Source organism: Acanthaster planci, linkage group LG08, assembly GCF_054643075.1.
Source record: "Acanthaster planci isolate LZ-2023a linkage group LG08, COTS_SCS, whole genome shotgun sequence".
Taxonomy (NCBI): domain Eukaryota; kingdom Metazoa; phylum Echinodermata; class Asteroidea; order Valvatida; family Acanthasteridae; genus Acanthaster; species Acanthaster planci.
In genome coordinates this window covers 5,159,040-5,184,691 of record NC_141784.1, presented here as the reverse complement: position 1 = coordinate 5,184,691, position 25,652 = coordinate 5,159,040, and the positions used below count along the sequence as shown (strand labels likewise).

Genomic DNA, 25,652 nt, shown 5'->3' with positions numbered 1-25,652 from the left:
AGAGCTCATTATTCTCAGGATTCTCACATTAAATTAAAGAATTTGATTAAGTAATTACTGGGTTATTTATAGTCTTGTATAAGCCGAAACTCACTCATTTAGGCCATGCTGTTACATCGGTGGAATACTTTATTGTAAATGGTAAGTAATACAGATACGCACATGGGGGCCTTCATATTGGAGCTATAGTCAAAATTATTTGGTTTCGTATTGTCTAACTTAAATATTGGGCATCATACTCTTTTAGGGGAACTTAGATACATGTACATGTATTAGTGTCACTTAGATACACCTAAGTGCAAGTAATAATTGAGGTCGGAGTAAACATCGGGTGCATGTATATTTACATGTTCAAAGTGGGCACACATACATGTATTGTTATCACCTAGACGTCAGATGTACCGTACTCATGATTTCTGTTTTATTTTAATTTCATTGTAGTCAATCTGTTCCTGTGCCTCTTCCTGTGTCTGTGCATCAAGCTGTTTACATGAACAAGAATAGAAGCATTAAACATCTGGATCTGAAGTACACACTATACATGTACAGCATTGCGTGTGTATCCTTTGGCAGATTCAAGTGCTCTTGGTCGGTATTTACAGCAAAAGTCGGTAACAGTGCTGCAAACCCTCTAAACACCAAGACTGTGCCTTAGGGTTGGTTCTCATATCACTCTCAGTATTCAAAAACAGAGCGTTAGCAAAAAATATGGAATGTCTCGGACTGTCATTTGAAATACTTTTATGCTTACCGTATCATCATCTACAAGTTAAACAATGCTGCGATTTTCATCAGAAATTAACACACAAACGAAAAAACTCCTGCTCTTTTAACCGCCCGAAAATCTTACAATTCCATAATGCAAAATATGTGGAATCACCTAATGTAAGCAAACACGAAATAGACATTTTGGAGGTTTGACATTGAACAAAAGGTCCAACGTCAAACATCTTTGAGGCAGGAAATACTGTATACAAATTCATATACTAAATTCAGCCAGGAAAAAATAGTCAATTGTGTAATTTGCATGGTGGACCTTTTTCAAAAATCAAAGCACGTCTATGCACTGAAAGCCTTAGCGAAGTAGTTAAGAATTTTACATGCAAATGAGCAATAATACACGCAGTGGTTTTGGAAACATGCAATACCGGTAGCAATACATGTACCCACATTGGAATAAATATCAACAATTCGTCTAACGTTACCCCATTTGGTTTGTAAGAGGGGAACATCAAAAACACAACTACTCTTTAAGACAATCATGCGTATCTTTTAAAGAAGCACCTTTGCTACCATTGCTGCCTAAGTTCTATCAATTTAAACCAGAAATACAATGACAGAAACAAAAGCAATTTTCTGATTCATTTATTTACAATGTACACAATGCGATAAGGTGTCTCTGGGATTGGGGGAAAATATATTCAGTGAAAAAAGTTGCGTAGTGAACGATCCTCACTTCAAACAATACCAGACAACTGAGTCTACAGTTCGCCTTCCAAATGAACTGAAGGAAACGAACCAAAAACTCATTAGCCTTGTGATCTGTCGAAAAGTAATGTATCATGATCATATTCGACATGCAATAACGTGATGGTTTCTTCTCGCAAAAGTCAACAGATACGTAATTCACATTAATTCTCTCAGTTGGATACCTTTTTTTACTCTGCATGTTTTACAAAGCTCGGCATCTTTGAATGCATGAAACCTTACGATGACTTTTATCGGTGACAAGGCCGTTGTTACCCAACGAAGAGGTCTACGTAAAGTGAATCCTCTCTGAAGGTTTTCAGAGAATGATTGTTATAACGTGATATACTGTAGAGTTAAAAGTGCCAAATTGTGACTTTAAATATTTTTCAAAAATTCTGCCCAAAATGTGGCCCATATCAAGATAATGATAATCATATCCCGCCTCGAGCTCAATCATTCTTGTTACATGGACGAGTTTGGAGCGACTAATATAATATTTTTATCTAATTGACATCCTGGTGTTATTGTCCAAGCAATGAATGCACTGTAAATATTTCTAACAAGTGAATGTCTTATTTACTGACAAAGTTCAACAATTTTGTGGAGAAACTTAAAAACCCTTAAATCATGTGTATCATTTTTTCTTATTTTGTATTAACTTCATGTAAAACAAAGATGTTCAATTCCAAAGTGTCAATCTTTTCCCACACACTCGATAAACAGCTTTATCATGGGGTACTTTTCAGACTCAGTGCGGTGTACGTATTTGCTCTCCCAAGCCCGACCGGATCCAAAGCCTGATAACCCCCGTCATTCGACGGGCCTTGCCCGTGTGTGATGTTCTCAGCACGCACTAGAGAAAAAGTACCGGGACCACGATGACGAGCCGAGGGAACCTCATTGTCACAGACATCCTCGGTGGCCACCAGAGGATCCCTGTCACGATTGACCTCGCCCCGCTGTGATGCTAACGCGGGACAGGGATTGGGAACAGAGGGAACCTCGGCATAGTCGTAAACATACTCGGTAGGGATTGAAGTATCTCGATCAGGTTTGACTGGACTGTGAGATTCCTGACCCCCATTGGCCTGTGCCGATTCTGGACAGGGATGAAGATTAGAGGAAATTTCTGCATAGTCGTGGACATCTTTGGTAGAGACTGGAGGACCGCTGACAGGTTTGACCCGACCCAGAGATTTCTGACCTTTTTCTCTTCCTGGGCGTTTTTCCCCGAAGTTACCGTCGTTCTGCTGCGGAACTGGTTTAATGTTTTGCTGAATTGTGTGGCGCTTCGCAAAGATTGTTTTATTCACATAGGACCGATCTTGCTCTGTATCAACAGCCAGCTGCTCGAAATTCTTTTCAACTACATCATCATAACCAGAAAAACTCGGATCGTCATCAGATGGTGCTACCTGCTTGGGATTATTTTGAACCACAACATCATCATAACCAGCAATACTCGGATCGTCATTGGACGGTGCTGGGTGAACGGATGGAGGGCCATGATTAATCTTTTGTGCCATACTTTTTGTTTTTGTGCTGTGAGACTTGAGAGTCAAACCCAGGTCAACGGGGACATTGGAAACAGTGGTGTAGTCATGCATGTCAGTTTGGGACTGGTCTGAAGTATTGTCATAAAGTTCCAGGTATTCAGAAGACGGTTGGTGACTGTTACTTGTGGTGGGTTCCACAACATTGAAATTTCGCGTCGCTGCAACAGGATCAGGGCACTCGTAACCGCTGTTGCTATTGTCTGGACGAGCGCCATCAGCGGACACGACGGGCGAAGTTCTCAGTCTAGCGCCCGTTGACACAACGTCACTACTAGTAATGTTCATCCTCTCTGTCAGTAAAACAAAGAAAAATAAAATGTTATTAGTGCTTTCAGGGGAGGCTACTTCAAGACGTTCCGGGTGTTAAATCCAACTGCACCTCATGTCTTGATGTTTGAAAATTATTATTTTGCAAAATCTTTATTGGTGCATTGCGATACACCAACCTAACACCAATGTTTCTATTACTTTTCAAAATCAATATAGCGACCGGAGCATGATAGGTGTACGAAATGACGTACATTTACTTTTCTTACCGGGAGAGTTCCGATGAAGGGAGAGACGATTGATCGCTGCATCCACTCTGCGCAGAAAATAAGAAATGGAAAAAAATCAAAACGACAGTTAAAAAATATTGGAAAAGAACTTTGAAATTAATATCATACAGAGGAAAAACTGACAAAAGGACGTTCAAAACCAATCGTGCATTCGCAACATTCGAACCCCCCCCCGGACCCTGTTGACCATCCCCTCCCCATCAGCCAGTGGAATTGGTTGACTTTTATTCTACAAAATCTGTTTTCACGCCGACAAGAATTCACGGCTGATCGGATCATTGACGCATATTTTCTACTCTCTCTTCCGTATGTAGCCTGGGCGGGCTAGTAGAATATTCTTTGACACTGTGAGTCTGCATTGCCACCAAATTAGCTGCAATTTGCTATTTTGGGAGATTGAATTGTCTTTCTTATATCACATCATTTACTGCCTTGATCGGTGCTTATGCTCGTTCTCTAAGAATGTATTGAATTAGTCTGGAAACAATTAATTCGAACGAATCATGTCAAAAACACGATTTTCAGTCAGGAAACTCTTGCTGTTTGAAACTATTGCAAACTTGTTTTAAATTGCGAATTATCACAAAACCTGGAATGAATGTGCTTTACAGTTATTTTTAGAAGACTGTTTTTCTGATGAGTCGTTTATGTGCTTCGTTGAAAACACCTTCTGGGCAATCGTCAACAAGAGGAACTTCTACGTTTAATTAGGAAATAGAGGAGCGCAGTTGTACAGTTTTGGTCAAGAGCAGAATGTATATTGCATCCAAACTTATGAGGATACCTTTTGTGGGCCCTACGATTCACTTGAGAAGAGGCTTTCCTGGACCGTTGACGTCGTGTGAACAGCGCCACCAGCAAGATTAATAGGATCAGTCCAAGTGCTGCAATACTGGTATAGAATAGAGCGCTCTCAGTGAGTGGCATTGGTCCCAGGCATGTGGTCCTTAGTACTTCAGTGCCACCTACATTTTAAATAAAACAAGCTTACTTTAAAAAATGCATAACGAACATTGGAAATAATAGGACGTGCTCACCGCATATTCAAAAATTGGACAAAATGAAGCCAACTTTCATTTTCAAAACGTTTTGTAAAATCTTTACATCGAAATATGACAATGTCTCTCATCTTAATTATAACTGTATACTCAGTGCTCCCCGCCCGACTCAAAGTTCTTAAATTAAAATCGTTTGCCATCTTTATTACTATTGTGAACTGCAATTCAAGTGAAGTAGAGTATTGTGATGGCGTTTTTATGTTGCAACAAAATTCTCGGCCCTTCGTCCTTGATACAAGTCTGAAATTTTATCAGCCAAACGTTTGGGGACGGAGGAGTTTTGGTTGGATGTTTTTCTGAAGTGGGCAACACTTAAGGACCTTTCTCATCCTAGACTGCTGGATGTCGAGAATCAAATCAACAATCTACTTTCAAATTGTTTGGCCTTAAGATCCGATGTGAAAACGTCTTTCCTTGATTAGAATAGAAGTTAGAGTCAAGAGGCGGACCGATAGCGGGGTGTGAACAGATACTCTCCTTGATACGTCACACTGCTCCTCATTGCTTGAGAAATTGTCATCGTTGACCTTGTCCTTGTCGGTGGTGTTCGTGTCAGCGTCCTACCTACTGTGGCTGTGTTGGTTGTGCTATATGCTACATTGGTGGGTGTTCTTGTTTGAGGCTCAGTCGTTGTTGTCGACATTGTCGTGGGTGTTATTGAGTCTGGCTGGGTTGATGTAGGACATTCATACGTCGAACTGGAGATACGCAGACAATGCAGTGAGTTTCAAATAACTTCCAAATTATTAGTTCGTGCCATTCCGCTCATGCAAGAGATTTCTGTACGGCCCAAATAGCAGAAGGAAAACCCTATTTTCCTTGGCCAACGCATTTGTAATCTGTATGACTGTTCTTCAGGTCGTCTACAAGAGCAAAAACTCACCTTACAGGACCAAATCTACAGAATCTATCGATATCATCATCGGCTGGTTTTCCTGGGCCCTCGCCATCTTCTCCATAACCTATTTGTAAGCGGCGCCGGGGTCCATCAGTAATACAGGCACACAAGTCCTCCTTTGGTCCTCCATCGCAGACGTCCTTCTTAGCTCTCTCACCTTTCTCTTTGTATGCATAGCACGTGCGGGACATCCAATCTTGTTTTTGTTGCTCTGTATGACAAAAAAGCGTTATGACATTATCACACACCGCCTCGAACCAAGACTTCAATCGTGGTAAGAAAATCAGCACCGTAATATTCCAGTAGTGGGGGGGGGGATTGTTGGGTACACTTTGACCTTGAAATATGAAAAGGTCACGTATGATAAATATGAATGAGGATAGGGTGAAACCTTGAGTACAATTTGACCTTGGGTAGGGGTATAACAATGCAGTAGGGGTAGAAATACGGTACGAATTGACCTTGACTGTAGAGGGTGAATATGAACATAGTGGGTTGAAAACTTTGGGTACAATGTGACCTTGCTGATAATAACAAATAGTGGATGAGTCATACAAGGTGTGATGGTATACGGACTGGCCCACCAGGCAATCCTAAAGGAATCAAGGAGTAGGAAGCGATAATCCCTAGACAATGGACCGTCAAACTGGCAGCGAGATAATCCTTACACAACAGTCCGTGGGTCGACTGCTCCGAAAGCAATTATCGGATTGGGAGGACTAATCCTAAGGACCGTTGGCCCCCAAAAGTTAATGATCGCGATACAATAGAGGTTGGCCGACCGGGAGGTCCGGAAGTAATCTGGAAGGTATGAGTCATAATCCCTACACAATGAACCGCCGGACGAGCAAGGAGATAATTCCTAGACAATGGAACGTAATGGGTCTGGGGCGACGTTGGCTCGGACAATGGACGGCTAGGGGTGGCAAAGGATGGAGCCTTAGATAATAGTGGGGGGTAATTCGGAAAACGACGCGCTTGGACCGCGGCTTTTTGTTCGGACCGGTTTAATGGAACGTGAAAGAAGTGAATGCGTCGCGGGGAGACATGACCCGTCCGTGGGGTAAACACGAAAAAATGAAATTCGGGGTTGAGAGAAAACGTTTAAGGCAATGATGTTGACGCCGTAGTTCAAATGAATATTTGATTCGAAAGGTAGCAGATCGAGAGATAAATATGGAGAGCGAAATCCCAAACTGTCGGCCTACCCGATTAATGGTTTTCGCCTCCGAAGTAACGGAGCGACAGCTCGCTGAACTGGCGGGTAATCTCGTCAGAGAACAGGAGGGAACGAAACCGTGGGAAGAACTTTTGATGTCTCTCGGTCTTTCCAGCGCCGATTTATTTAGGCATAAAGAAGAAAACAGATTTAATTTGTGGGGGCAATGTTTTTACGCCTTGGTGCAGTGGAAACGGCGTTATTATAAAAAAGCCACGATCGAAAGACTTCTCGCGGAGTGTCACCGATGTAATATTTCGATTGGAGCCTACGATTTTTTATACCCGGAGTAAAGTTTTAAGGGAGTAAAACCGAATCTATGTGATTTATGTTTAGAAACTGACGTCATGCAACGTCATATCAATAAAACGATAATCCTTTTGTTAAAAAAAGGATGAGTCATCCTCTCAAGAAATGACGTCACGAGATATTACGGGCAGTTGCGCAATATCTCATTCAGGAAAATGAAATAAAAGCGAGTGGAACAACGCGAAAGTGATATTTTCTGGAAGACGTTCAACCGCGAAAGATGACTGGTCCTCAAACACAAGCCCCTTGGTCCCCCCAATGCAACGCATTGCCGTCGTGTAGACCCACGCATAGTTGGGATATGGCCGGCAGCCTTAATACGGTCTCTGAATTTCGTCAAGAAATGGAACAGGCCCCATTGGCTCAAGTGCCTTTGGAAGAGGGATCGAGGAAAAGAGCGTTGCTTGAACAAAGAATGACCGCGCCACTAAAGACCCCGAATGTATTAGAGCCAACGGATTTACCGTCTAGCGCCAGATTTAAATTGACGGAGGGACGCCATGTTGTAATTGAAAAGTTTCGTGAGTTGCCTTACGTAAAAATAAGGGATTATCACCAAGTCAAAAAGAAGGGCTTTCCATTGGTTCCCGGTCGAGGGATTAATCTTACCGTGACGGAGTGGGAGTGCCTTAAGACAATGATTCCCGAAATTGACGCGGCCATCGAGAAAATTCGATCGTAAGTTGGCGGGAAATTTCCTTGCTACGAACAAAGAAGAGAAAAATGGATAAAAAGGGGGCAGAGCTGGCCCTCCAGATTCATCTTGCTTCAACGCCACCGTCAGCACTACCAGTACCGTCAGCACCATCAGCACCACCAGCGCCATCAGCTTCAACAGCATCACCTCTCTGCTTTCTCAGCACAAATTTTTGTTAGACACCATGGCACAGAAATTTTTTGGACCCGACTCCAACGCCGAGGAGGAGTGGGCGAAACTGGAGGCCCCCGTGGCTGCTAGCTGGGAAATGGGTAAGTTACGTTCGTTATCGATGCCACACTCTCGTACGACCGTTTGTCATAAACCTCGCGGTTACCTACGTTCCTTCCACTTTCTTATGGCTTTATTTCTTATCACACGCAGATACGGAACACGTCGATCTGGTCGAAGATGAAGTCATCGACTTGACCATGTCCGACGACGGTAAGTTTCTTTTTATGTACACGTGCGTGTATTTTGTTGTCTTTGTTACTGTAATGCCAGCGATGTTTTAATACAATCAGATTTGTATTTGTATTTCATACGCAGACGACGACGTGTTTTTGCCGGCAAGCCCGGCACCCGCTCCACCCAGCCCGGCACCCGCTCCACTCAGCCCGGCACTCGCTCCACCCAGCCCGGCACCCGCTCCACTCAGCCCGGCACCCGCTCCACTCAGCCCGGCACTCGCTCCACCCAGCCCGGCACCCGCACCTCAGGATCCACCCGCTCCCGACGCTGACAGTATCTATACGGAGGTGATCATCCTCATGTTCGCTCACATGGCGAGATGCATTAACGTGATGTTTAAGGACTTCGTCCAACGTAAATGTGAGGGGTGTGACATTGATCACCCCTCACAGACGCAACATATGTGTATAATGGAGACCAAAGAGTCATTACTTGATATGTTTTTATTGGATTTGTTGAAGGAACTCTGTGACAACAGGCTTGAGGAGTGTATTGATACATGGGTATACGAAGTGCAACAAAATCAGGAATTATCTTTACACGACGCGCATTTGGACATGGCCATTCTTGACCTTTCCATATTTTTATGTTTTGAGTTACAACAGCCACAAAAATTAGAAGTACTAAAAGAATTCATTTTACACGATTAGGGTTCTTCAGGGCTGTTTTCCACAGAGTTCCTCCTTTTTAACTTCATTTTTTCTTTGTTTTTTCAAATCACCCAATGTATAGGTAAAATTCAAATGTAATTGTATAATGTTTGCGTTTAAGTGATTTTGTATGGTAATAAATTGGTTGTGGATGTACTTTGAAATACTTGACCCGTTTGCGTTGTTTTATAAGTGTTTGTATATGTAGGGTTTAATGCTGAAACTTAAATAAATAGAAAAATAGACAAATAAATTCTGATTAATAATAAAGATACATCAAGGAAATAGATAAATAAGTTATTTATATTTAAAATAAAATAAAATAAAAATGAGGAAAATATGTTGGGATAAATTAAAACAGGGGGTAATCACTTCACCGAGGGTATTAAAGGGGGTTAAAATATATTCAGCGGTTATTTTAAACTTTGACTGCGACGAGGCAGGATCATGGAAACTACCTAAAGTCCCTCTATTACGACATAGGTCGCGAAAGCGGTTTGAGCAGCGTAAACAGGTTGTATCGCGCCACCAAGCAAGATGGAAAGTACAAGGTTACGCGAAAGCAAATTCGAGACTTTCTTCGAGAACAGGACGCTTACACGCTCCATAAACCCGCCAGAAAAAGATATCCCAGAAATAGAATGATGGCCGTGGGTCGGGATGAAATCCACCAGTTAGATCTGGTAGATGTATCTAATTTATCCAAATACAATACAGGCTATAGATACTTGCTGACTTGGATCGACGTGTTTTCCAAATACGCCTGGGTTATTCCGTTCAAAAATAAATCGAGCAAGGCGCTGGTGAATGCTTTCAAGACCAAGGTCAGATCTAGCGGTAAACCTCCCGTGATGATTCACACGGATAAAGGCAGTGAATTTACTAACCGTCCGTTCCAAGACATGCTTAAAACGGAAGGGATACATTTCTATACGACCAACAGCGAGGTCAAAGCCTCCGTCGTGGAGAGATTCAACCGCACGCTCAAGTCTCGCATGCGGCGGTACTTTACGTGGAAAAACACGTTGAAGTACATCGACGTCTTGGGGCCACTGGTGAAGGCCTACGACCATTCGCATCACCGAACCATTGGAATGAAGCCCGCGGAAGTCACCGGCGCGAATGAAAGCGTTGTTTGGAAACGTCTGTATGCGCCGCCCAAGCCACCCTCTAAATTTCGGTTTAAAGTGGGAGATAAGGTTCGAGTCAGTAAACGGCGGCTGACCTTTGAAAAGTCCTACCTCCCATCCTGGTCCGAGGAGATATTTACAATAGCCAAACGCAGTGGGCGGCAAACAAGACCCGTGTACGCATTAAAAGATTATAACGGTGAAGCTATTCGCGGTTCGTTTTACGAGGAAGAATTGCAAAAGGTGCGAAAAACCGATGATCTGTACCGAGTGGAGAAAGTGATTCGGAAGCGCAGGAGAAAGGGAAAGACCGAGTATTTCGTTAAATGGTTGGGGTATCCTTCGTCGTTCAACAGTTGGGTGACGGACCTGCAGTCGTAAGGACGCAACCATGGCCTCGTCTTCCACGCAATTTTACGTCACGCTGCCCAGTAATTCATCCATGACATTGTACCCGAACAATACCCTGTCCAGTTACAACACGCACCTGGTCAAGCCAATTCATCTGACCGGACACTGGGAGGTTGCCTTGACCGAGATCCATTATCCTTTCACGTGGTACAATATAACGGAAGACAACAATTCGTTCACGTACAGCGAACGTGGCCGAGTGCAAACGCACGCGAGAATATCGCACGGCTTTTACACTTCCGTGCAGGAAATCATAGATGCCATCAACGGCGAAATGAGAGACGCGGCTAAACGCAATATCATCATCACCTTGGACAGGTACACGGGGAGAGTAAAGATAGAAGTCCGAGAGGGGGCGTACATTTATTTTGACGATTATTTGTATCGCATGTTGGGGTTAAAATACAAGAAAGTGAGCGAAAACCTGGAAGGGCCTTTACCCGTGGATGCGAATGGAGGATTCTACGGTATGTACGTGTACTGCGACATTGCCGAAAACCAACTGGTGGGAGACGTTAGCGCGCCTGAGAAATCGTCCCCGTGCAAAAGTCTGGTGTGACTCAGGGTGGTGTCATCGCTCACACCTTCAGCGCGCCCCATTACGTGCCCGTCAAACGAAAACACTTTGAGACGATTCAGGTGGATATAAGGACCGACACGGGAGAGAAAATGCCATTTCAACGCGGGAAACTCACCATTACGCTTCATTTTCGCAAAAGCCGTCCCTCTTTGTTTTGAGCCATCATGGTGGACTACGTGAAATATTACAAAAAACAGGCGGGGGCGGGGATTATTATTTCAGAGGTGCCCCCGTTCAGAAGGGATACGGACTGGGCAATATTTTAGGAGGACTGTTCAGATCCGCTTTACCGATGATCAAACAAGGCGCCAAAATGATAGGCAAGGAGGCCTTGAAGACCGGGGTAGGAATCGTCGCCGATACCCTCGACGGACAGAATGTCAAGACGGCCGCGAAGAAACGGGTGAAACAGGCTGGAAAGAAGATGACGTCACGGGTCATGCAGCGACTCTCCGAGCAATCCGCCTCCCAGGAGAAAGGTTTAAAAAGGAAAGCACCCGGCGCGTCGGGCAGAAAGGCTCGGACTCGGCAAGCGACCGAAGAGGACCCCCGACATTTTTGATTAACAAGGGTGTACACCACTATGGCATTCATCAGTAAACATTCGTGCGAATGCACAAAGTCCGAACTGGATCTGTTTTCCGTCCCGCCCACTCAGACTTCCATTTTGAAAGGGCAATGGGTACAGTACAACCCACTGACCAATATCGTGGACTCGGACTCTATAGAATTTAACATCACCGGTTCCACCGAGCACTACCTGGATTTGGCGCACACCCTGATCAACGTCAAAGTTAAAGTGGTCAATATAAATGGCGCCGACCTGGGCGAGGGTGTTCCCGTCGCTCCCGTCAATCTGCTGCTTCACTCCCTGTTCTCCGAAGTGGATGTCACGCTCAACGACAAACTCGTTTCGTCTTCCTCCAACACGTACCCGTACCGAGCCCTGCTGGAAACCCTGCTCACTTACGGACCACCGGCCAAGGCATCGCAGCTGACAGCCGCCCTGTTTTACAAAGATACGGCGGGAAAAACGGACTCGGACGATCCAACCGCGGAAGAAAATTTCAACGAGGGATTAAAGCGGAGATACAAACTGTCGAAGGAGATCCGTATTATCGATATGTTGGGACCGATTCACGGAGACATATTTTTTCAAGATAGGTTTTTACTGAACGGCGTCAACCTGAAGCTCAAGTTTCATCGCAGCAAAAACAGTTTCTGTTTAATGGCGGCTTTACCGGACACTCACTACAAAGTAAAGATAATGGAAGCTTCTCTGTACGTGAGAAAGGTGGTCGTCAGTCCCACCTTGGCTCTAGCGCACGCCAAAACCATACAGAGTGCTACGGCCAAATACCCGCTGCGCAGAGTGGAGGTCAAAACGTTTTCTATTCCGCTAGGAAATCAATCTTTGACCCGCGAAAATCTGTTTCTGGGACAGATCCCCCGGCGCGTGGTGATTGGCATGGTGGATAACGCGGCCTTCAACGGCGACTATCATAAAAACCCCTACAACTTTAAACATTACGGTCTAAATTACCTGGGGCTGTACGTGGATAACGAACAGACGCCGTGGCGACCTCTTCAACCCAAGTTTTCCGGCAAAGACGAAGCGTACATGATGTCCTATCAGACTTTGTATTCCGGTATAAATACCCTGTTTGGAGACAAGGGCAATCAGATCAACAGGGAAGATTACGAGTCGGGATACTCCCTCTTTGCTTTTGATCTGTCTCCGGACTTGTCGAGCGGGTCTCATTTCAACCTGGTCAAGCGTAGTAACATGCGTCTGGAGTTGAAATTTGCCGAGGCCCTAACAACGACCGTCAACGTGGTGGTGTACAGTGAATTCGAGAGCATCCTGGAAGTGGACGAGAGCCGCAATATTCTGATCGATTACGCCAACTAAACGATGGACAGCGTACAACTTTTAAGAGTGCTCAAGGGGGACAGCGTGACCCGCCGTGACGTCATTGGTGTATTCCCGTCGGATAAGTTACCGTCCGTGACCAAATACCCCAGCGCCCTCATCGTGAACGCCGACGAGAGTGATCGACCGGGCACCCACTGGCTGGCGATGTACTTTACTCAGGACGGCCGAGCGGAATTTTTTGACTCTTACGGGCTTCCACCAGACACCTACGGGCAGCATGTTCAATCTTTTTTACGGAAGAACAGTTTGCAGTTTATACGCAACACAGTTCGCTTGCAATCTTTCACCACGACGGTTTGCGGTCAGCACTGCCTATTTTACCTGTTGCACCGTTGTAGGGACATCTCCATGAGAGCTATTGTGGCCGTGTTTACGGATGACTGCCTCGTCAATGACGTGATGGTGCAGGATTTTATCGAAGAGAGATACAATGTCGATGTACCCGTGTTAGACTTAGATTTTATGTGTCGTCAAATTTGTGTGAAGAAAAATTGAATCCAAAACTTGAAATCTTTTCAATGTCTTAATAATAATCTCGAGTAGTTAAGTTACAAATTCTGAGTAAAGAAAATTGAAATCGAAAAATTGAAAACTGTTCAATGTCTCACGTAGTTTAGTGTTAGTTAATACTTCATAATGTCTTAATAATGTCGCGTAGTTTAGTGTTTGTTAATTTTAGCGAGTCAATGGTAATACTTACAAAACGTAAAAAAAAAGTCAAACAAAACATACTTTTTTCTGTTGTCTTCTGCATCATTTATTCATCCATCGAGAATAAACCATAGTTCAATAACAAAGTCAATTGTTTTTTAAGCATAGAATCATTCACCGAGTTAAAAGTAAAGACCCTCCCCCTCTTGGAAAAATGCGTGTGACGTGAAATTACAACGTGTCCCACTGAAGCCTTTTCCTGGCTCTTACTGGAGTTGACACAACCCTCAGGCGCCTTTTTCGAGAGGGAACGGGTGGAGGGGATGTAGGAATATTGGGAAGTAATCTTTTTTCTTCCGGTCCCATTTGTTTGTATTTTCTAACGACATTGCGCCGTGCTTCATTACCTATAATACTCTCGGGCGCGTTAGATTTGGCCAATCCGTGCATAAAGTACTGAAATCCATGAGGAGCGAAACCCTTTTTATTCCTCAAAGTATCATTCACCAAATCAAAAATATTCGAACCCTTGACAACATTTCCTTCATAAACCAATTCCCCCTTTTTGTTCCAAGTCATGACGTCATTATGCTTGAGGCTGTTCATAAGCAGTTTGGCTTTGCGCTGCAAGGATTTAGGCACACTCTCGAGAATTTGCGGCGTTAGGTCCCTCTCGGCCAAAGTAGCGGGGTTTCCGTCCGTCGTGCCAGTCGATGATGTTTGGTCCTCCGACCCTCTGCCGGATCCCTCCGCCGGTGTAGACATCGTGACAGACATGGGTGCGGATTTGCGGGCGTGATCGTATTGAAGATACTGCTGTAGCGTTTGCTGGTACAGCGACAGTTTAGCGTCGTCGGGAAGGTCCGTTCGGGCCAAAATGTCTTTCATGTCCTGCTCCAGGCTCTGCAGATTACTCTGCGTGGGGTTGCGTGAAAGTAGCACATTCTGTATGGCTCTGGTCACGCTGTCCGTGGGGGCGCTGATCATGGTTTTTCGGGCGTATTTCATCACTTGGAGAACAGTATCCCTCCGAGCGTACTCAGGATTGGAGCCAGCAGGGATCCCAGAAATCCTCCTTTCTGAATCAACAGCTGTTTGCGTTTGGCGTGAGCGGACTTCTTGTCAGCCAGAGCTCGCAGATGCGTCTTGTGTCGCGAGAATTTTTTCTTCTGACTAGGGGTGAGGTGAACGTGGCCTTTTAAAACATTCAGCGCACATTCACCCAAACAGGTGATCAGTTCCTTGTCGGCATACTTCAAAATGTCCTTTCGTTTCTTGGGCGAAGCTGCGCTCAAAATGCGCAGCGCGTAAGCGTTGTCCTTCAACCGTCGCGTTATGATGACGAGTGAGGCCGTTGACGTAAAACTGGTCTATTTAGGCACGTAGGCGTAGCTCGTTTCGCCGGGGAAAATGCAGGATCGAAGGCGGTGTTCTTCCGGGCAGTGGGGTTTCAGGTCGATGAAAAGGTAGGAATAGAGTTGGCTGGTGGCATCGGCGTAGGCTTCGACCATAAACTTTGTCTGCCCCGGGTACATCTGCTTGGCCAAATGAACAATCTGAGATCGGTCTCTGGGATTTTTGAACAGAACGATGTAGTGACAGTTCAGACTGATGGTTCTGCTCTCTTTCGACTGGTGGAACAAGTTCTGCACGATGTAAATCACAGAGAGGTTGCGATGGTGGGATCCCTGGGTAAACAGTTTAGCAATGTGAGGATCTTTACCGCATTCCTGCATCAAATCGTCCAAGACCACTAGATGTCGGTGCGTCGGGTCGATGTGCTCTGACCAATCCTCCGGCAGCCCCTCCACAAACTAAACAGCAGGTAGATCGCGAGACAGTTCCTCGTAAGCCGGCTGATACTGACCATAACACCACAAAATTCTCTCAAGAGGCTCCACAAATACATGCTGATGATTTCTAATGAGTTTACTGACCCACTGAGTCTTGCTGCAACCGGTCGGTCCCGCTACGCAAAACGTGGCGGGGTGTTGAAGTTTCGTACCCATAGGGGAAAGTGACTAAGCGGTGAAGCGCGCCGCAATTTATAGCTTAAGCATGATGACGTCATACCCTAATAACGTCACACCTAATGACGTCACGGAATTCCCCCTATACAACGTCACTAACATTCTTAACGGCGCTTAATACGGGGACGTTCGAAATGACGTCATGAAACAAATCGCTATTTAAGATACTCGATAATTCAATGCCAAACATTGACGATAAATTAACCAGTAACACCAGAAGTATGATTAACAATATAAATCGAATTAACGGAGGAGAACAATAAGAGCTCGGGGAACGTGTGTCCGCCATGGTGCCTTTCGATCAAATGTGAGCGGGGGTAGTCGAGCCGTTCTTTTTATGAAGGCTTGTGTCCGTACGGCACGGTATTGTAATCATCCCGTATGACCCTCTTGCTGTACACTACCCGATAATCTTTGGTAGCCGACTTGGTCAAGATTTCTTTGGTCTTGCCATTTCTGACGATCTTGTGCGGATCGGATATGACGATCTTTTCGGAGCCCACCCCTTTGACCATATCGACCACGGAATCGAAATTGATCCGCTGCGAATTCCTAAAGTTCAAAGTGAATCCCCTGACCTTGCAGCACGTCTTACCCGTGTCCAATCGGTAGGCGTAATTCTTGGGCCCGCCCGACACGAAGGTCTCTATGTAATTGCCGTCTTTGGGATTTATTTCGTTGGTCAAATCGCCGAGAAAGTCGCCCAAAGGGGGTTTGTACTGTCCCGGCTTATCCACGTAGATGACGCTGTCGGTATCGTAATACAGGACCAAATTCTGCAACCGTTCGAGGACGCTGTAAAGCCTGAGCCGCGCATGCGCCGTGGTGAAGGCGGCGATGACCACGTTCGTTCTGGGGTTAGGATCGATGAACTCTTCTTGGGATTCAAATCGAACTTCCGCCATTTCGTGATTGATGAAATTAATATCATGGACCACGAGGTGGTCGGCGAGGAGGAATTCGTACAACTTACAAGGATCGCTCACGATCGCGACTTGAGGCATGTTTAGCCTCTGACCAAACTTTCCCCAGAACGAATTGAGCATGAACTTGGCCAGTGCCCTAAGCCCTGGTTTTTTTTCTATTTTGGAAGCGTCCAACCGAATCCCTTCGCGTTGAAAATACCGATCGATGTATTCCGCCTTATCAGTTTCGGTTTTTATCCAACCGGGCCATCCCGACGCTTCGACTTTTAGTTTGATGTACTATTGATGTACTCGGTAAACAACCCGCCGGTCTTGGTATCCGTATTGTATTGTTCGCTGTGGGAGAAATGCCACACGACCTCCATCCTTATCACCTTGTAACCCAATTCGACGGCCTTTTCCAGTTCAATAGAATCCCACGTACCGTGCAGCGCTCTTTCATCGTCCGTGTGTTGGCAAGGGGTCTGTTGTTGAGTGTCTACGCATGTGCGGCAGAGCGGAAATGTCAACTTCCCACCCAATCGATAAGGCAGAAGGGGATGATACAGGGTCTGCGGCGGTAAGACGCTACATTTGATGAGACCGTCATAGTTGGACACGTCTTTAAAGTTCTCCGTTATAATCTCGGGATGATAGAGCGGGTAGGAGCAGTACTTGTTCGTGTAGGGGTACAGGGAACAAAAGTCCACGTATTGAATCTTTTCGTCCCCGGAGGTTTGATAGAATAACCGGGTGGCGTTGGTTCGTCCCCCGTAGAATGCGTCCCTAGGATTCAGCATGGTGCGGGGTCTTGCAGCGCGCGTTTCATGTCTTCGGGTAAGGTTTTGAACACGGCCTTCCATTCGCATTCCCACATTTCGACAAACTGTTTACAGGTGGTTCGGAGAAATGATTTCCTCTCCCGAGTGCGCGTGTACAATTCAGACATGGGCGTCATGAGCGTGTTGTTGACCGTCTTTCTATTGGGATAACACTTGACGCACCCGTGAAAGTAACAGCCGTTGAAGGAATAGATAATCTGATTTTTAGCGTCGTAACTGTCCACCTTGTATTTTCCAATCTGTTTTTCGCCTTTGTTTCTCGCGTGCTGAATATAACTACCCGAGGTCAAGTGCACGTAGTGTAACCACTGCAGCGCGACTTTGGATTGATTTTCTTTGTTGTCGTAACCGTGAGGGGGAATGATGGCTACGCTATCCGCGCGCAGAAATTCCTCCTGTACACTAAATTACAGGCTGATGCGATGGTTTTACAACTCTTGAAGGGATCCACACCCGGATCGCCCTCCCCCGTGGAAGTGACCCTCTTGAACAACGCGTGAAACTGCAGACAACAACGACTAAAGATATCGACGTCGCTGCTACAATACTTCAATAATTCGTCTTGCAGTACGAACTGTTTCCCCTTTTGTTTCTCGTACCAACTATAAAATTCCTGTCTCTTATCCGAGCTCATTCCTTCCGGGTCATAGAATTTGGCATCCGGATAGGGGCCAACATAATCTTGGTTCAACTTTGTGTTCCACAAGTGAGGAAAAAATCCTTTGTGCAATTCCTTCTGGCCAAAGGCCAGAGGTAGCTTGGCCAGTGCCATCGGTAGAAAATTCATGGAATCGATCACTTTCCGTTTGTATGACGGTAGCGAAATGGATTGAATTTTACACCCCGTATAAATGACCTCGGGTATGATGGCATTTTCGTACAAGTAACTGAGCAAAAAATACCCATCGTACGCCTTCAAATTGTGCGCTAAGGCGGTTGAATTCGTGGTGTCTTTGGATCCGAACAGCCAATCACAGAACTCCTTGCATTTATCACCCCTGAAAATCTTTTCGCGCAAATGCGAACAGTGCTTACACGATTTATACATCGGATCGTTCTCCGACCTTTCGGCACAAAACTCACAAACCACGCGGGCTACGCATAGATTTGGCACGTGAACGCCGGCATCTTGAGTACATTCAAAATCAAAGAACACGTATTAAGCCACTTCTTTCTTACATTTGGCCTTTTTCTTTCCACCCGCCCTACAGTCACGGTCCGTACTCCTACCCGCGCTACCCACGTCCGCGTGTTGGGGCGTTTCGTCGTTATTACTATCTTCCACGGGTTTGATAAAACACTGATGATCGATCGATCCCACCTCTTTGCAAATGGAACAATACCTTTGCGTACAGTCGTGTTCTCCGCGCTTGCTATTCATATTGATATTCACGAACACGTCGCAGCGCTTGCACCGATAATACGTTTGACAGGCTGTTTTACCCAAAATCGTTTTACTCTTGTTGTTGCGGAACGAGGTGGTAGGATACCAAAAATGTCCGTTGGAGAAACTGGGCATGGACACGGTACATGTACTCTGTCTTGGTTGTGTTTATTCTTATCTCTGCATAGACATTCGAACATGGGAAGCCCTGGTTGGCCCTGGATAGCCCTGGTTAGCCCTGGTTAGCCCGTTCTAATAGAAAATATGACATAAAACAAGTACGTGCATTTGGGTAAGATAATATAGAGGGCGCAACAATGTTTGTGTACAATAATGATCGAGGAGCGGCATGTATTTCCGACAGTAAGGGATTATGAAATTTCGCAATAGAATTTGGTGTCTAAATAATCACTCTTTATAAGGATCAGTTATCTGATTATATGAATTACTCATTTAACTAAAAGATTAATTAAAAGGTGGTGAAACAGACTCCCTACCGTCCTTTATCCGGCCATCATTTGGTACTGATTTTCTGCGTTCCGCTCACGCGGCCTGACAATCGTCTCGCAGCCTTTTTCTTTGTCATCGCGCGGTGGCGCTCTTCCGATAAAGTTAACTTTTCGCAACACAGCCGCCCCTTAACTGCGAGGAGTAGTTTACAAAAACACCAGAAAAGTTTTCTGTTTATAAAGGGTAGTTTAACAAACAAAAAGGGTGCCATGGCTTTGGCAAAGGGTAAAGTTTAGAGACAGGTTATGAAGATGGATAATATAAAGCATGAGGTTCATCAAGTCAGTTGAAACCTCCTAAGTCAAGGGTTCGGATCATCTGAGGAGTCAGCATCTGGTTCTGCTGGCAATAGGATCAGGCGGGCAACTGACCGAATATATTCTCGACCACCAGTCTGCAGCTTTACAGTTCGGACCCGGCCATCTCTCCCCGGCAGGGCCTCAACGACCTGCGCCACAGGCCATGAGGCACGCGCCTGCTGAGGGTCCACCATGAGGACAACATCGCCAGCCTTCAGATTATCTGCCTCACCCCTCCACTTCTGTCGTGCCTGCATGGCGGGTAAGTAGGATTGAGTGAATTCTTTCCAGAACCTCTGCATTAAGGCCTGGCACTGCCTCCAACGGCGGCGACTGAGTACATCCTCATCGGGATATACCAACTGAGGAGGCGCATGGTCCAGCCGCCCCATGAGCAACATAAAGGGTGTTATTGGATCTGGATCCGCCACGTCGGAGGAGATATAGCTCAACGGCTTCGAGTTCAGAAGGGCCTCAACTTCGGTGAGGCTGTTGTACAAGACTGAGGGGGAAACTGTCTGATTGCCAAGGATCGCATAGAGTGCCGACTTCACGGATCTTATCTCCCTCTCCCATATGCCACCAAAGTGAGGTGCAGTGGGGGGGGGTTAAACTTGAAGTGCACCCGATGCTTAGCGAGCTTTTCCTGGAGGCTTGGAGTCATAGCCTTGAAGGCATTTGTCATCTCAGTCTGACCTCCCTTGAAGTTCGTGCCATTATCGCAAAGTATCTCATGAGGGGTTCCGCGCCTGGAGCGGAAGCGACTGAAGGCAAGAAGGAATGCATCAGAGTCAAGAGACTCTAAAAGGTCAAGATAAACAGCCCGCGTGGTGAGACATTTCCATATAATTCCCCAACGCTGTTCGTGACGTCTTCCGATAGAGACAGAAAATGGTCCAAAACAGTCTACACCCGTAGAGTAGAATGCAGACTTTCCGACCCTAAGACGAGCAACTGGAAGATCAGCCATTTTAGGCACCGATGGGCGCCCTCTTTTCCTCAGGCAGCCCGGGCAGCGACTCTGCAAGCTGCGAATAGCCTGGCGGCCTCGCAACACCCAAAATCGTCGGCGGAGATCAGCAAGAACTGTCCCAGTTCCACAATGTCCGAGACGACTGTCTGCCTCCTGAATAAGGAGGCGCGTGATAGGGTGCTTGGGATCCAACACGATCGGGTGTTTCATCGTCTCATCAATCGATGGGGATCGACGGAGCCTTCCTCCCACCCGGATAACTTGGCACGAGGCATCTAACTCTGGGGCTAGGCTGATGAGACGACTCTTCCGAGATACATCTTTGTCGGCACGAAGAGCCGCAACATCTTCTGGAAAGCTGTCAGCCTGCACTTGTCGGTATAGAAGCTCCTCCGTTTTCAAGCGATCTTCTGCAGTAAGAAAGTTGGGCTTTGGGTCTCCCTTTGAGTCGGAAATGGCAGCAGCGTAACCTTCAACTAGGTCTTCCCAGGAGGCGTATTTAGTGAAGTCAACATTCGGAGGTGGCTCTGTAGAGGCAACAGTATGTGCAGCAAACCCTTGATGTTTGAGTTCAGCTTCCACCTCTTCTTTTTTACTCTGGACGGGCAAGACGGGCCACTGCTCCCTCGGAAGGAGCAGGAATGGCGATGAATGCCAACGGCTGCTCTCGCCCAACTGATCAAGCCTGAGACCTCTGGTGAGATCGTCAGCTGGATTGTTTCCTGAATCGACGTATCTCCAAACTGTGTGGTCAGTGAGTCTCTGGATTTCAGCAATGCGGGCTCCAACGTATCGGTTGTACCGACAGGATTCAGACTTGATCCAGGACAACACTGTTGTACTATCACTCCAACAAGTAATTGGCATCTCCATTTTCATCTCGTCGTCCAACAAGTCTGCTAATTCAGCTCAACTCACGGCTGCTTGAAGTTCTAGGCGGGGCATGGTTTGAACACGCTTTGGAGCAAGCCTTGAACGAGACATCACAAACCTCACACTAACATCCGAGGGGGAAACCGTGGCTCTTAAGTAAGCCACAGCACCGTAGGCCTTCTCTGAGGCATCGGTGAACACATGCAGTTCATGTTTGGCATGACCAGGCATGAAGTGATTTGGGGTGTAGCACCGGGGAATGCTAATCTTGGGTAAGTCTGCAAGCTCCCCTAGCCATTGGAGGTGTTTTGCTCGCAGCCCGTTTTCCCCCAAATCGGCAATCTCATCATCCCAGTTCAGAGGCTGTTTCCATAGCTCCTGCAGCAACATCTTACCCCTGACAACATAAGGCATTAGGTAGCCAAGGGGGTCCTTGCCTGCACACTGCATGACATCGCTAAGTACGGTTCTTCTGGTCGGAATCGGGTGGTCTTTCAAAGCTATCTGGTAGTTCAATGTATCATCCTGAAAGTTCCACCTGGGACCCAAGGCAGCCTCCTCTGGGGAACTGCCATTCAGGTTAATCCAACAATCTGCATTGGTGGAGCGGGCTTCAAGTGGGAGTCCACTTACTACAGACGGGACATTGCTGGCCCACTTGACTATTGGGAACCCTCCAGTCCCCAGAGAATGGACTAACTTCTCCACCAACGCCTTTGCCTCTTCGGCAGTCGGTTTTCCGTCCAGACAATTGTCGACATAGAAGGCTTCAAGTACACTTCTGACTACATCAGGATCTTCGGTGTTATCTTTCGCATGCTTCTGGAGAGCGTATGTGGCACAGCAAGGGCTGCAGGTTGTTCCAAAGGGCAACACATTCCACTCAAACTGAGTTGGCTCGGCCTCAGACCCAAGCTCCCTCCACAGGAAACGAAGTGCGGAACGGTCCTCCTCACGGGTTTGGACACAGTGAAACATTGCCTTTATGTCTCCAGAAACAGCAACAAGGTGTCGGCGAAACCTCAACAGTACTCCAACCAAAGTGGATCCAAGGCTAGGACCGGGTAACAGACGATCGTTGAGGGATTCGCCCTGGTATTGGAAAGCGCAGTTAAACACAAGGCGATGTTTGCTGTTTTGCTTAACGATGTGATATGGGATATACCACTGGCGCTGGATGGAGTTTACCTTTCTCTCAGTACCTACAGTACTAACTAGTCCGGCTTCTCTCAATTCCTGTATCTTCTTGTGATTGACTTCTGCAAGATCAGGGTTCTTCTCGAGGCGCCGTTCATTTCTTCGCAGGGCTGGCAAAACTGAGGAAGCTGGACTGAAGAATGTGTCTTCCTCACACCTCCATAAGAGAGGTGTTGCCACCCGTCGGGCGCCTCTAACTTCCACGTACGTGGACTTAGATTCCAAAAGATCTACTGCTCTCTGATCCTGTTTGGACCTGGTGACCTGTTTCCGCTCGCTGTACATCTGTACATCGTTCTGCCACATCCTGCAGACACTTTCATGCAAAACCTCATCGGCTTCACGGCTAGTAAGCCCTTGCAGGTGATTCACCTCCCCTCTACATCGGTCGGTGAGCACCGGGCCCTGCACTGCCCAACCTAATTTTGTCCTAACAGCAACTGGCGCTCCCTCTGGGCCAAAGTGGCTCTCAATTGGGACAATAAGGTCTGCCCTGTCACTACCAATTAACATGAGAGGGTGAACATCTTTACAATCAGTTAGTGGGAGATCTCGGAGATGGGGCCACCTTCGATGAAGCTCTGTCACGGGGACCGAGTGCTCGGACAGCCTCAGCATCGGGGACGAAAAGACATTGGACACCTCGATTCTATTACTTGGGTCACTCTCGGGCGCCATCTCAAGATTCAGCACGGTCCCTCTACAGGGAGTACATTCTTCTCGAGCCGTTGCGATAGGCATCTCGGTTCTCTTCCCCTTGAGATTGAGGGCCTTGACAGCCTCTGGCAGCATCATTGAGAAGTTTGCTGCATCATCAAGGAGACAGTGAGTCTTAAGTTGAGACCCATTGCCGTATAGGATAACAGGCACAATCTTCATGCTCACTTGGCCTGGGCTCCATGGATTCCCATCTCCATAGAAGGCGGAGAGGTTGGGATTGAAACTGGAGTAATATATTCCATAGCCCGGTTGCTTGATGAGATTGTGAAGGACGGTTAGATGGAGTTGATCACATTCTCTGCAGGCCTTCTTTAGATCACAGTTCTGCCCTTCCCGGTGCAGACGTGCACACTGCCAGCAACGACGACCATCTTTGAGCCATTTAATTTTCTCCTCGGTGGTAAGCTTGCCAAACTCACCACAGCGAGACAGCCAGTGGTCATTTTTGCAGAAAGGACAAACCTTCTTAAATGGCTTCTTTCCACTGCCCGCTGACTTGCTGACTGAAGAATTCTGGTCATTCATACCTTTCCCTACCGACAGACTTTGGCTTCTGCCTCCACCCTCAGTATGGTATGCAGAAATGCCTCGTCTACGATGATCTTGTTTGGCCTGTGGGCCAACCCGCAGGCTGTCTTCAAGCTGCACCCTTTTGCGTGCAACAGTGGCAGTTTCCTTCAACCAGCTGTTGAAGTCAACCAAAGAGAAAGTACGGATACCTTTTGTTTCCATCCGCTTCAAGAATGCAGTTTGGTGCTGACTCGAAAGTCGGCCATACAAAACACATGCAGTGGAATTTGCTCGAAGCTCAGCCGCCCCCTCGGGAGCATTTTCAAGCTGAGTGACAAGGGCAGAGACAGCAGAAGCGAATTCAACTAGGCCTTTCGCATCACTTGCTGCAACTCTCGGCCACACTGTGAGTTTCTCTATCTTTGCCCTGATGAATACACCTATGTCACCATACAGCCGCTGGAGTGTTGACATAGCCTTTGTGAAGGGGGCGGGATCATGTTCCATTCCCAAAATATCCTTCTTTGGTTGCCCACTGAGTTTGGACTTCACTATGAAGTATTTCTGTAGCTCACTCAAGTGTATCAGAGGCTTAATACAGCCGTTGATCATGGATTCAAAGCATCGGTATTCAGAGGGATCACCTCCACTAAAGTGTGGGACTTCGACATTGATCCCCCCGGCGGAGGCTGCCAACATGGAACTCAGCATCATTTGCTGGGAAATTGGATGGTAGGTTTCAGGAAATGACTTACCAGTGGAAATAGGATCTACACACTGGCCACTGGAAAGACCGACCAAAGAAGTTGGCAGGGCTCTCACAGGCACGGATGCACATGGTAGGGGCGTAGTGAGGGAAGTCGTCGGTGTGAGTCTGGTGCCCAACGGAGAGGGGGCTTGGAGACCCATGGGATAACGACCAAAACGGCCACATGGGGAGGTGGACGTCTGCCCCTGAACTGCATCTGCGGGTAGTGAGGATAATGTCTGGGTTGTGGCCACGGTAGAAGCTGTACACGTACCTAGAGCAGGAAATGAAACTGATCTGGAAAGAAAGTCAAGCCCAGAGTACGTGTACATGGGTGAAAAGGAAGTCACATACGAGCTGCCCTGTGTTAGGGTGCCCGGTTGGGGCATGGAAACATGTGTTTGAGGCAATCCCATCATGGGCAGTGGCAAAGCAGCGCTAGCTTGAGGCGCGGTGATCGCTGGCGGTGGCGATACGGTCATGTGCATGGGCAAAACTGCGCTAGCTTGAGGCACGGTGATCGCCAGCGGGGGCGATACGGTCATGTGCATGGGCAAAGCAGTGCTCGCTTGAGGCACGGTGATCGCCGGCGGGGGCGATACGGTCATGTGCATGGGCAAAGCAGCGCTCGCTTGAGGCACGGTGATCGCCGGCGGAGGCGATACGGTCATGTGCATGGGCAAAGCAGCACTAGCTTGAGGCATGGTAATCGCTGACAGTGGCGCAGGTAAATATGACTGCATATCGCCACCATCATGTAAATCAGATCCCCCGGCGCGTGGTGATTGGCATGGTGGATAACGCGGCCTTCAACGGCGACTATCATAAAAACCCCTACAACTTTAAACATTACGGTCTAAATTACCTGGGGCTGTACGTGGATAACGAACAGACGCCGTGGCGACCTCTTCAACCCAAGTTTTCCGGCAAAGACGAAGCGTACATGATGTCCTATCAGACTTTGTATTCCGGTATAAATACCCTGTTTGGAGACAAGGGCAATCAGATCAACAGGGAAGATTACGAGTCGGGATACTCCCTCTTTGCTTTTGATCTGTCTCCGGACTT

At 46.8% G+C, this 25,652-nt stretch overlaps 3 protein-coding genes across 5 annotated transcripts in view; 1 reads left to right on the top strand and 2 right to left on the bottom strand.

Moving 5' to 3' along the window:
• The window catches only part of LOC110974668 (uncharacterized), a 47,837-nt gene that overhangs the window by 10,425 nt on the left and 11,760 nt on the right, over nt 1-25,652 (bottom strand). The window lies entirely within an intron of this gene.
• LOC147798314 (uncharacterized) lies at nt 110-25,381 on the bottom strand. 3 transcript variants are annotated; one of them, XM_087140118.1, is made up of 7 exons: nt 19,252-21,444; nt 12,550-12,666; nt 5,525-5,750; nt 5,206-5,339; nt 4,368-4,548; nt 3,563-3,609; nt 110-3,316 (listed from the first exon to the last, which is right to left on the bottom strand). In XM_087140118.1, exons 3-7 carry the CDS (start codon nt 5,728-5,730, stop codon nt 2,199-2,201), a joined length of 1,686 nt encoding a protein of 561 aa, XP_086996244.1. In that variant the 5' UTR covers nt 5,731-5,750; nt 12,550-12,666; nt 19,252-21,444; the 3' UTR covers nt 110-2,198. The 3 variants fall into 3 exon arrangements, 2 of the variants coding, with proteins under 2 accessions (XP_086996244.1, XP_086996243.1); XM_087140117.1 differs by lacking the exon at nt 12,550-12,666; XR_015426170.1 differs by lacking the exons at nt 110-3,316; nt 3,563-3,609; nt 4,368-4,548; nt 5,206-5,339; nt 5,525-5,750 and having other exon boundaries at nt 12,556-12,666; nt 19,252-25,381.
• On the top strand, nt 7,066-9,122 carry LOC147798315 (uncharacterized). The gene is made up of 3 exons (XM_087140119.1): nt 7,066-8,036; nt 8,149-8,208; nt 8,314-9,122. The coding sequence occupies exons 1-3, from the start codon at nt 7,949-7,951 to the stop codon at nt 8,883-8,885; spliced, it is 720 nt and encodes a 239-aa protein (XP_086996245.1). The 5' UTR covers nt 7,066-7,948; the 3' UTR covers nt 8,886-9,122.

What these genes read in the sequence shown, in the direction of transcription:
- LOC147798314 (XM_087140118.1), bottom strand. Translation starts at nt 5,730, where the DNA reads ATGTCCCGCACGTGCTATGCATACAAAGAGAAAGGTGAGAGAGCTAAG. An exon ending in AATCGTAGGGCCCACAAAAG is followed by an intron (nt 3,610 to 4,367) that starts GTATCCTCATAA and finishes TTTTCTGCGCAG; the next exon opens with AGTGGATGCAGCGATCAATC. An exon ending in CCTTCATCGGAACTCTCCCG is followed by an intron (nt 3,317 to 3,562) that starts GTAAGAAAAGTA and finishes TTTTACTGACAG; the next exon opens with AGAGGATGAACATTACTAGT.
- LOC147798315 (XM_087140119.1), top strand. Translation starts at nt 7,949, where the DNA reads ATGGCACAGAAATTTTTTGGACCCGACTCCAACGCCGAGGAGGAGTGG. An exon ending in GGCTGCTAGCTGGGAAATGG is followed by an intron (nt 8,037 to 8,148) that starts GTAAGTTACGTT and finishes TATCACACGCAG; the next exon opens with ATACGGAACACGTCGATCTG. An exon ending in CTTGACCATGTCCGACGACG is followed by an intron (nt 8,209 to 8,313) that starts GTAAGTTTCTTT and finishes TTTCATACGCAG; the next exon opens with ACGACGACGTGTTTTTGCCG.